At 44.8% G+C, this 12,331-nt stretch overlaps 1 protein-coding gene across 8 annotated transcripts in view; it reads right to left on the bottom strand.

The window, feature by feature from the left end:
- shank3b (SH3 and multiple ankyrin repeat domains 3b) overlaps positions 1-12,331 on the bottom strand; it is a 117,433-nt gene that overhangs the window by 74,919 nt on the left and 30,183 nt on the right. For all 8 annotated transcript variants that reach the window (XM_090201529.1, XM_090201531.1, XM_090201527.1 and 5 more), the window contains exons 3-7: positions 9,026-9,229; positions 8,169-8,240; positions 7,835-7,943; positions 7,552-7,703; positions 7,305-7,472 (exon numbers count right to left, since the gene is read on the bottom strand). In XM_090201529.1, the coding sequence (XP_090057655.1) occupies positions 7,305-7,472; positions 7,552-7,703; positions 7,835-7,943; positions 8,169-8,240; positions 9,026-9,229 (705 nt within the window). The remainder of the gene's footprint in view (positions 1-7,304; positions 7,473-7,551; positions 7,704-7,834; positions 7,944-8,168; positions 8,241-9,025; positions 9,230-12,331) is intronic.

Genomic DNA, 12,331 nt, shown 5'->3' with positions numbered 1-12,331 from the left:
TAGATACCACGTTGTGGCAGTGTGAATTGCACCGTGCAGATACACATATAGATACCACGTTGTGGCAGTGTGAAGAATCACATATAGATACCACGTTGTGGCAGTGTGAAGGGCACCGTGCAGATACACATATAGATACCACGTTGTGGCAGTGTGAAGAATCACATATACACATATAAGAATCAGAATACACATATAGATACCACGTTGTGGCAGTGTGAAGAATCACATATAGATACCACGTTGTGGCAGTGTGAAGAATCACATATAGATACCACGTTGTGGCAGTGTGAAGAATCACATATAGATACCACGTTGTGGCAGTGTGAAGAATCACATATAGATACCACGTTGTGGCAGTGTGAAGAATCACATATAGATACCACGTTGTGGCAGTGTGAAGAATCACATATAGATACCACGTTGTGGCAGTGTGAAGAATCACATATAGATACCACGTTGTGGCAGTGTGAAGAATCACATATAGATACCACGTTGTGGCAGTGTGAAGAATCACATATAGATACCACATTGTGGCAGTGTGAAGAATCACATATAGATACCACGTTGTGGCAGTGTGAAGAATCACATATAGATACCAACTTGTGGCAGTGTGAAGAATCACATATAGATACCACGTTGTGGCAGTGTGAAGGGCACCGTGCAGATACACATATAGATACGACGTTGTGGCAGTGTGAAGAATCACATATAGATACCACGTTGTGGCAGTGTGAAGATTCACATATAGATACCACGTTGTGGCAGTGTGAAGAATCACATATAGATACCACGTTGTGGCAGTGTGAAGGGCACCGTGCAGATACACATATAGATACCACGTTGTGGCAGTGTGAAGAATCACATATAGATACCACGTTGTGGCAGTGTGAAGGGCACCGTGCAGATACACATATAGATACCACGTTGTGGCAGTGTGAAGAATCACATATAGATACCACGTTGTGGCAGTGTGAAGAATCACATATAGATACCACGTTGTGGCAGTGTGAAGATTCACATATAGATACCACATTGTGGCAGTGTGAAGAATCACATATAGATACCACGTTGTGGCAGTGTGAAGAATCACATATAGATACCACGTTGTGACAGTGTGAAGATTCACATATAGATACCACGTTGTGGCAGTGTGAAGAATCACATATAGATACCACGTTGTGGCAGTGTGAAGAATCACATATAGATACCACGTTGTGGCAGTGTGAAGAATCACATATAGATACCACGTTGTGGCAGTGTGAAGGGCACAGTGTAGATACACACATAGATACCACGTTGTGGCAGTGTGAAGATTCACATATAGATACCACGTTGTGGCAGTGTGAAGAATCACATATAGATACCACGTTGTGGCAGTGTGAAGATTCACATATAGATACCACGTTGTGGCAGTGTGAAGGGCACCGTGCAGAATCACATATAGATACCACGTTGTAGCAGTGTGAAGAATCACATATAGATACCACGTTGTGGCAGTGTGAAGAATCACATATAGATACCACGTTGTGGCAGTGTGAAGAATCACATATAGACACCACGTTGTGGCAGTGTGAAGGGCACCGTGCAGATACACATATAGATACCACGTTGTGGCAGTGTGAAGGGCACTGTGCAGAATCACATATAGATACCACGTTGTAGCAGTGTGAAGAATCACATATAGATACCACGTTGTGGCAGTGTGAAGAATCACATATAGATACCACGTTGTGGCAGTGTGACGAATCACATATAGATACCACGTTGTGGCAGTGTGAAGAATCACATATAGATACCATGTTGTGGCAGTGTGAAGAATCACATATAGATACCACGTTGTGGCAGTGTGAAGAATCACATATAGATACCACGTTGTGGCAGTGTGAAGAATCACATATAGATACCACGTTGTGGCAGTGTGAAGGGCACCGTGTAGATACACATATAGATACCACGTTGTGGCAGTGTGAAGAATCACATATAGATACCACGTTGTGGCAGTGTGAAGAATCACATATAGATACCACGTTGTGGCAGTGTGAAGAATCACATATAGATACCACGTTGTGGCCGTGTGAAGAATCACATATAGATACCACGTTGTAGCAGTGTGAAGAATCACATATAGATACCACGTTGTGGCAGTGTGAACAATCATATATAGATACCACGTTGTGGCAGTGTGAAGAATCACATATAGATACCACGTTGTGGCAGTGTGAAGAATCACATATAGATACCACGTTGTGGCAGTGTGAAGGGCACCGTGCAGAATCACATATAGATACCACGTTGTAGCAGTGTGAAGAATCACATATAGATACCACGTTGTGGCAGTGTGAAGAATCACATATAGATACCACGTTGTGGCAGTGTGAAGGGCACCGTGTAGATACACATATAGATACCACGTTGTGGCAGTGTGAAGAATCACATATAGATACCACGTTGTAGCAGTGTGAAGAATCACATATAGATAACATGTTGTGGCAGTGTGAAGGGCACCGTGCAGATACACATATAGATACCACGTTGTAGCAGTCTGAAGAATCACATATAGATACCACGTTGTGGCAGTGTGAAGATTCACATATAGATACCAAGTTGTGGCAGTGTGAAGAATCACATATAGATACCACGTTGTAGCAGTGTGAAGATTCACATATAGATACCACGTTGTGGCAGTGTGAAGAATCACATATAGATACCACATTGTAGCAGTGTGAAGAGCACCCGTGCAGAATCACATATACAGTATATCACAAAAGTGAGTACACCCCTTACATTTTTGTAAATATTTGAGTATATCTTTTCATGTGACAACACTGAAGAAATGACACTTTGCTACAATGTAAAGTAGGGAGTGTACAGCTTGTATAACAGTGTAAATTTGCTGTCCCCTCAAAATAACTCAACACACAGCCATTAATGTCTAAACCGCTGGCAACAAAAGTGAGTACACCCCAAATTGGGCCCAATTAGCCATTTTCCCTCACCGGTGTCATGTGACTCGTTAGTGTTACAAGGTCTCAGGTGTGAATGGGGAGCAGGTGTGTTAAATTTGGTGTCATCGCTCTCACACTCCCTCATACTGACTGTTCACTGGAAGTTCAACATGGCACCCCATGGCAAAGAACTCTCTGAGGATCTAAAAAAAAGAATTGTTGCTCTACATGAAGATGGCCTGGGATATAAGAAGATTGCCAAGACCCTGAAACTGAGCTGCAGCACGGTGGCCAAGACCATACAGCGGTTTAACTGGACAGGTTCCACTCAGAACAGGCCTCACCATGGTCGACCAAAGAAGTCTATATGCCAATTTTAATTCATTTATTTATTTTGTCACTGTTTCTCCCCAATTTCTGGTAATTACAATCTTGTCTCATCGCTGCAACTCCACAACTGGCTCAGGAGAGGAGAAGGTCGAGTCACCAAGGGTTAGGGTTAGGCTAACCCTAACTCTAACCCTAACCCTTAGGCTAACGCTAACCCTAACCCTTAGGCTAACCCTAACCCTTAGGCTAACCCTAACCCTTAGGCTAACCCTAACCCTAACTGGCTCAGGAGAGGAGAAGGTGGAGTCACCAAGAAATCACTTCCACATTTCCTGAATGACAAAAGTCTAATAGTTCCAAAACAAATTAGATGTTATTGGTCACATGGATAACAGATGTTAATAGACACATACACCACATGGTTAACAGATGTTAATGGTCACATGGTTAACAGATGTTAATGGTCACATACACCACATGGATAGCAGATGTTAATGGTCACATGGATAGCAGATGTTATTGGTCACATACACCACATGGATAACATATGTTAATGGTCACATGGATAACAGATGTTATTGGTCACATGGATAACAGATGTTAATAGACACATACACCACATGGATAACAGATGTTATTGGTCACATACACCACATGGTTAACAGATGTTAATGTGAGTGTAGAGAAATGCTTGTGCTTCTAGTTCCGACAGTGCAGCAATATCTAACATGTAATCTAACAATTCCACAACTACCTAATACACACAAATCTAAGTAAAGGAATGGAATAAGAATATATACACATAAATATATATAAATAACGACAGGGCGGCATAGACAAGATCCAATAGATGGTATAAAATACAGTTTTTAGATATGAGATGAGTAATGCAAGATATGTAAACATGATCCATTTGTTAAAGTGGCCAGTGATGTCAAGTCTGTATGTACAGCCCGACAGGATGCTCTCATATGTGCATCTGTAAAGGTTTGTGAGTATTTTAGGTGACAAGCCAAATATCTTCAGCCTTCTGAGGTTGAAAAGGCACTGTGGATAGGGGGGTGCTCCTTCTGCTGTTTCCTGAAGTCCACGATCATCTCCTTTGTTTTGTTGACTGAGAGGTTGTTTTCCTGACACCACACTCGGAGTGCCCTCACCTCCTCCCTGTAGGCTGTGTCGTCGCTGTTGGTAATCAAGCCCACTACTGTTGTGTCGTCTGCAAACTTGATGATCGAGTAGGAGGTGTGCATGGCCAGAGTTGAGATGTTGTTTCCTACCTTCACCACCTGGGGGCAGCCCGTCAGGAAGTCCAGGACCGAATTGCACACAGCGGCGAACCAGAGACCTAGGGCCTCAAGCTTAATGATGAGCTTGGAGGGTACTATGGTGTTGAATGCTGAGCTACAGTCAATGAACAGCATTCTTACATAGGTATTCCTCTTGTCCAGGTGGGATAGGGCAGTGTGCAGTGTGATGGTGATTGCATCGTCTGTGGACCTGTTGGGGCGGTAAGCAATTTGGAGTGGGTCTAGGGTGACAGGTAAGGTGGAGGTGATATGATCCTTGACTAGTCTCTCAAAGCACTTCATGATGACAGAGGTGAGTGCTACAGGGCGAAAGTAATTTAGTTCAGTTACCTTTGCATTCTTGGGTACAGGAACAATGGTGGCCATCTTGAAGCATGCGGGGACAGCAGACTGGGATAGGGAGCGATTAAATATGTCCGTAAGCGCACCAGCCAGCTGGTCTGCGCATGCTCTGAGGACGCGGCTGGGGATGCCATCTAGGTCAGCAGATTTGGAAGGTTAACACATTTAAATGTCTTAATAATCACGTTGGCCACGGAGGAGGAGAGCCCATAGTCCTTGGTAGCGGGCCACGTCGGTGGCACTGTATTATCCTCAAAGCGTGCAAAGGTGTTTAGTTTGTCTGGAAGCAAGACGTCGTTGTCCGTGACGTGGCTGGTTTTCTTTTTGTAATCTGTGATTGTCTGTAGACCCTGCCACATACGTCTCGTGTCTGGACCGTTGCATTGCGACTCCACTTTGTCTCTATACTGAAATGTCACTTGTTTGATAGCCTTGTAGAGGGAATAACTACACTGTTTGTATTCGGCCATATTCCCAGTCACCTTCCCATTGTTAAACTTTGAGGTTCGGGCTTTCAGTTTTGCGAGAATGTCGCCATCTATCCACGGTTTCTGGTTAGGGTAGGTTTTAATAGTCATGGTAGGTACATCTTCTCGTATACACTTCCTTATAAACTCACTCACCGAATCAGCGTATAATTCAATATTATTCTCTGAGGCTACCCGGAACATGTCCCAGTCCGTGTGATAAAAACAATCTTGAAGCGTGGTTTCCGATTGGTCAGACCAGTGTTGAATAGTCCTTAGCACGGCTACATCCTGTTTGAGTTTCTGCCTATAGGAAGGGAGGAGCAAAATGGAGTCGTGGTCAGATTTGCCGAACGGAGAGTGGGGGGGGGGGGGGGGGGGGGGCTTGTATGCATCTGGGAAGTTAGAGTAGCAGTGATCTGTGTATTTCCAGCTTGAGTGCTACAGTCAATATGCTGGTAGAATTTAGGTAGCCTTAAAATCCCCAGCTACAATAAATGCAGCTCAGGATATATGGTTGCCAGTTTGCATAAAGTCCAGTGAAGTTCCTTGAGGGCCATCGTGGTATCGGCTTGAGGGGGATATACAGTGGGGAGAACAAGTATTTGATACACTGCTGATTTTGCAGCTTTTCCTACTTACAAAGCATGTAGAGGTCTGTAATTTTTATCATAGGTACACTTCAACTGTGAGAGATGGAATCTAAAACAACAATCCAGAAAATCACATTGTATGATTTTTAAGTAATTAATTTGCATTTTATTGCATGACATAAGTATTTGATACATCAGAAAAGCAGAACTTTATATTTGCTACAGAAACCAGCTGGTCTGCGCATGCTCTGAGGACGCGGCTGGGGATGCCGTCCGAGGAGAATTCCCTTGGGAGATAATACGGTCAGCATTTGAATGTGAGGAATTCTAGGTCAGGTGAACAAAAGGAGTTCCTGTATGTTGTTACAATTACACCATGAGTTGTTAATCATGAAACATACACCCCTGCCCTTCTTCTTCCTGGAAAGACTCCAACAGCATATACCCAGAGAGCCATGTGTCCGTGAAACAGAGTATGTTACAATCCCTGATGTCTCTGGAAAACAACCTTTGCCCTAATTTCGTCTACCTTGTTATCTAGAGACTGGACATTAGCGAGTAATATACTCGGAAGCGGTGGGTGGTGTGCGCGCCTCAGAAGACCGCTTCGTCTACCTCTTCTCTGGCAGCGTTGTTTTGGGTTGACCTTCAGAATCAGTTCAAATGCCCTGGATGGTTCGGACAAAGGATCCGCTTCGGGAAAGTCATATTTCTGGTCGTATTCCTGTTCATAGTTCTAGTAATTTGACGTCGCTCTGATATCCAATACATAAAAAAAACAAAATACTGCAAAGTTTCCTAAGGACTAGAAGCGAGGCAGCCCTCTCTGTCGGCGCCATCTTGCCTAATTTCTGTTTCTGTGACAAAAAAGCAACGTACTGTATAGTGTAGAGCAGTGGTCAACAGACTTTTCTGATTCAAGAACACTTGTCTCGGCTTGCAGTCATAATGGCAGAGACATGACTTAAAACACGTAAGATGTTGTTACTCCTATGACCAGAGAAAGGTCAATATTCCTAATTCATGTTGTTACTCCTATGACCAGAGAAAGGACAATGTTCCTAATTCATGTTGTTACTCCTATGACCAGAGAAAGGAAAATATTCATAATTCAACAAAATAATAGAAAAAGTAAATAGAAAATGTTTCCTTAGTTAACTAAGTTTTCAGAAAAACAAACTAATTACAAACTGGTCAAGTGGATCTGAAAACAAACAAACCAAATTAATTTCAAATTAAAATCTGAATTTCTAGAACAAAAAAGACATCTAAAAACACACAACTATGATAACCTTGGTGTGTCTGGGTGTGTTTTACCTGGTGGATCTCCTGCCAGCCATTCTCGTCGGTGCTGCCTATGACAGCGTGTTCATGCAGCAGCAGTTCACAGCAGTACGGGTCTCCCCCCACCATGGCACAGTGGTACAACGGAGTTAACCCACGACTGTCCCTATAGTCTGGAGACGCACCCAGGTCCAACACAGTCTGCAACACACACACATTATGCTTAAAACAGAAACACACAGGGGTGTGTATGCATGTGTGTGTGTGTGTGTGTACTCACTGTGAGTGCTGTGTGGTTCCTAGAGAGAACAGCTCTGTGCAGCGCTGTGATTCCGTCTCTAGTCCTGAAGTCCAGGTGAGCTCCTCCACTCCTCAGAACTTTAATCAGCTCTGAACTGCCCTCTAGCTGAACCGCCAGGGTCAGGGGGCATTCTATAAACACACACATTCAGATAGAAAAATACTGAGGCTTAGTCGTGAGGGATAGATATCACTCACTTTCAGACACTGAGGGTGTGTGTGTGTGTGTGTGTGTGTGTGTGTGTGTGTGTGTGTTTCTTCACCTCCTGTGTCTGCATCATGAAAATTAGGATCAAGGCCTTTCTCCAAGAACCTGGAGACTTTGTCAATGCTGAGCTGATAAACATACTCCATGAACTTCTTAAGGTTGGCCTGAGAGACAGAGAAAGGGACAGCGAGAGTAGGGCTGGCACGTTAGTGTGTGTGTGTGTGTGTGTGTGTGTGTGTGTGTGTGTGTGTGTGTGTGTGTGTGTGTGTGTGTGTGTGTGCGCGTGTGCGTATGCATGTTTGTATCTGTGTGTGTGTCTGTGTCTGTATCTGTATCTGTGTGTGTGTCTGTGTCTGTGTGTGTGTCTGTGTGTGTGTGTGTGGTCTTACCTTGGTATGGAGCTTTGCTAGCTGCTTGTCGTCCACATAGCTCTGAGTGTAAACACGCCTCTTATAACGAAACTACAATCACACACACACACACACACACACACACACAGCCCTATGAGTTAAAACAATTTTAGTTTCAGCATTTAGGTTGAATGTATGGTATAGGTAGTGGTGTAGGTAGTGGTGTCTAGGTTGTAGGGTGTAGGTACAAGTAGTTGTGTAGGTAGTGGTGTCTAGGTTTTAGGGTGTAGATATGGTATAGGGCGTAGCTCTAGATAGGGAATAGGAGTGATGGGGTAGAGGGTACCTCTAGATAGGGAATAGGGGTGATGGGGTAGAGGGTACCTCTAGATAGGGAATTGGGGTGATGGGGTAGAGGGTACCTCTAGATAGGGAATAGGAGTGATGGGGTAGAGGGTACCTCTAGGCATGGAATAGGGGTGATGGGGGGTAGAGGGTACCTCTAGGCAGGGAATAGGGGTGATGGGGGGTAGAGGGTACCTCTAGATAGGGAATAGGAGTGATGGGGTAGAGGGTACCTCTAGATAGAGAATAGGGGTGATGGGGTAGAGGGTCCCTCTAGGCAGGGAATAGGGGTGATGGGGGGTAGAGGGTACCTCTAGGCAGGGAATAGGGGTGATGGGGGGTAGAGGGTACCTCTAGATAGCGAATAGGGGTGATGGGGGGTAGAGGGTACCTCTAGATAGGGAATAGGGGTGATGGGGGGTAGAGGGTACCTCTAGATAGGGAATAGGGGTGATGGGGGGTAGAGGGTACCTCTAGATAGGGAATAGGGGTGATGGGGGGTAGAGGGTACCTCTAGATAGGGAATAGGGGTGATGGGGGGTAGAGGGTACCTCTAGGTAGGGAATAGGGGTGATGGGGGGTAGAGGGTAGTCTTTCAGCAGTCGTTCCTCGTCTAGGAACTTCCCAGCTCGTCCGTTGAAGGCCGGTTGAAACAGACCGTAGTTCAGAACATCAGTCAGACTCTGTGTTAGAGTCACTAACACACGCTGCTTACTGCTCCACACTGCTGCCTCGGGATCCAACCGCAGACACTTCTACACACACAAATAAAATGTTATTTGCCACATGCGCCCAATACAACAGGACCTTACAGTGAAATGCTTACTTACAAGCCCTTAACCAACAATGCAGATTTAAGAAAATTAAGTGTTAAGTAGAAAATAGATAAGTTAAAATAAAAAACAGTCAGGATGCTCTCGATGGTGCAGCTGTAGAACCTTTTGAGGATCTGATGACCAATGCCAAACTTTTTCAGTCTCCTGTGGGGGAACAGGCTTTGTTGTGCACTCTTCACGACTGTCTTGGTGTGTTTGGACCATGATCATTTGTTGGTGATGTGGACATCAAGGAACTTGAAGCTCTCATCCTAATCCACTACAGCCCCGTTGATGAGAATGGGGGCGTGCTCAGTCCTCCTTTTTCTGTAGTACACAATCATCTCCTTTGTCTTGATCACGTTGAGAGAGAGGTTGTTGTCCTGGCACAACATGGCCAGGTCTCTGACCTCCTCCCTATAGGCAGTCTCGTCGTTGTCGGTGATCATCCCTACCCATTGTATCGTCGGCAAACTTAATGATGGTGTTGGAGTCATACCTGGCCATGCAGTCATGAGTGTAAAGGAGGGGACTGAACACGCACCCCTGAGGGGCCCCCGTTTTGAGCATTAGCGTGGCGGATGTGTTATTACCTACCCTTACCACCTGGGGGTAGCCCGTCAGGAAGTCCAGGATCCAGTTGCAGAGGGAGGTGTTTAGTCCCCGGGTTCTTGTTTTAGCGATGAGCTTTGAGGGCACTATGGTGTTGAATGCTGAGCTGTAGTCAATGTATAGCATTCTCACATAGGTGTTCCTTTTGTCCAGGTGTGAAAGGGCAATAGAGATTGCATCATCTGTGGATCTGTTTGGGCGTTACGCAAATTGGAGTGGGTCTAGGGTGTCTCCGAGGATGCTGTTGATGTGAGCCGTCTGGTAGGCTCATGTCACTGGGAAGCTTGCGGCTGTGCTTCCCTTTGTAGTCTGTAATAGCTTGCAAGCCCTGCCACATCCGACGAGTGTCGGAGCCAGTGTGGTATGATTCAACCTTAGCCCTGTATTGACGCTTTGCCTGTTTCATGGTTTGTCGCAGGGCATGGCGGGATTTCTTGTAAGCTTCCGGGTTAGAGTCCCGCACCTTGAAAGCGGCAGCTCTATCCTTTAGCTCAGTGCGAATGTTGCCTGTAATCCATGGCTTCTGGTTGGGGTATGTACGTACAGTCACTGTGGGGACGACGTCCTCAATGCACTTATTGCTAAAGCCAGTGACTGATGTGGTGTATTCCTCAATGTCATCGGAAGAATCCCGGAACATGTCCAGTCTGTGCTAGCAAAGCAGTCCTGTAGTTTAGCATCTGCTTCATCTGACCACTTCTTATTGACTGAGTCACTGGTGCTTCCTGCTTTAATTTTTGCTTGTAAGCAGGAATCAGGAGGATAGAGTTGTGGTTGGATATATCAAATGGAGGGCCTGCAGTTTATCACAATATATTCTACTTCAGGCGAGAAAAATCTAGAGACTTCCTTAGATTTGGTGCACCAGCTGTTGTTTACAAATATGCACAGTCTGCCCCCCCTCGTCTTACCGGTGTGGGCTGTTCTATCCTGCTGGTGCAGCGTGTATCCCGCTAGCTGAATATCCATGTCGTTATTCAGCCATGATTCCTTGAAGCATAGGATATTACAGTTTTTTATGTCCCGTTGGTAGGATATTCGTGATCTTACCTCGTCTAGGCTTAACGGAGGCAGCTGTTTATTCTTGCCGATGCACCGAAAACCCAGCCAGCTGTATGTTATTCATGTCAGCCATGACTCGGTGAAACATAAGATATTACAGTTAATGTCCAGTTGGTAGGATATTTGTGATCGTAGCTCATCTATTTTGTTATCCAATGATTGTACGTTGGCTATGTCACATCTGCTGACCCCTCTCTGGCGCTCAACGTCGCCAGGCTACTTATCATTATTCACACCTGCCACCATCGTTACACGCATCAACGCTTCATCTGACTCAACTGGACTCCATCACGTTATTAAGTAACCCCCCTATACAGTGGGGCAAAAAGTATTTAGTAAGCCACCAATTGTGCAAGTTCTCCCACTTAAAAAGATGAGAGAGGCCTATAGAGATAGGTACACTTCAACTATGACAGACAAAATGAGAAAAAAATCCAGAAAATCACATTGTAGGATTTTTTATGAATTTATTTGCAAATTATGGTGGAAAATAAGTTCCTCTGCCCTCCACTCGTTACCTGTATTAATGGCACCTGTTTGAACTTGTTATCAGTATAAAAGACACATGTCCACAACCTCAAACAGTCACACTCCAAACTCCACTATGGCCAAGACCAAAGAGCTGTCAAAGACACCAGAAACAAAATTGTAGCCCTGCACCAGGCTGGGAAGACTGAATCTGCAATAGGTAAGCAGCTTGGTTTGAAGAAATCAACTGTGGGAGCAATTATTAGGAAATGGAAGACATACAAGACCACTGATAATCTCCCTCGATCTGAGGCTCCAACGCAAGATCTCACCCTGTGGGGTCAAAATGATCACAAAAACGGTGAGCAAAAATCCCAGAACCACACGGAGGGACCTAGTGAATGACCTGTAGAGAGCTGGGACCAAAGTAACAAATCCTACCATCAGTAACACACTACACCGCCAGGGACTCAAATCCTGCAGTGCCAGACGTGTCCCCCTGCTTAAGCCAGTACATGTCCAGGCCCGTCTGAAGTTTGCAAGAGAGCATTTGGATAATCCAGAAGAAGATTGGGAGAATGTCATATGGTCAGATGAAACCAAAATATAACTTTTTGGTAAAAACTAAACTCGTCGTGTTTGGAGGACAAATAATGCTGAGTTATATCCAAAGAACACCATACCTTCTGTGAAGCATGGGGGTGGAAACATCATGCTTTGGGGCTGTTTTTCTGCAAAGGGACCAGGAAGACTGATCCGTGTAAAGGAAAGAATGAATGGGGCCATGTATCGTGAGATTTTGAGTGAAAACCTACCTATTTTGAGTGACCTCTGTCATTGCCAACAAAGGGTATATAACAAAGTATTGAGAAAAACTGTTGTTATTGACCAAATACTTAT

The sequence above is a fragment of the Oncorhynchus mykiss genome, chromosome 15 (genome assembly GCF_057628025.1).
Source record: "Oncorhynchus mykiss isolate SJ-2025 chromosome 15, ASM5762802v1, whole genome shotgun sequence".
Classification (NCBI taxonomy): Eukaryota; Metazoa; Chordata; class Actinopteri; order Salmoniformes; family Salmonidae; genus Oncorhynchus; species Oncorhynchus mykiss.
This window is presented reverse-complemented; position numbering and strand designations above follow the sequence as displayed.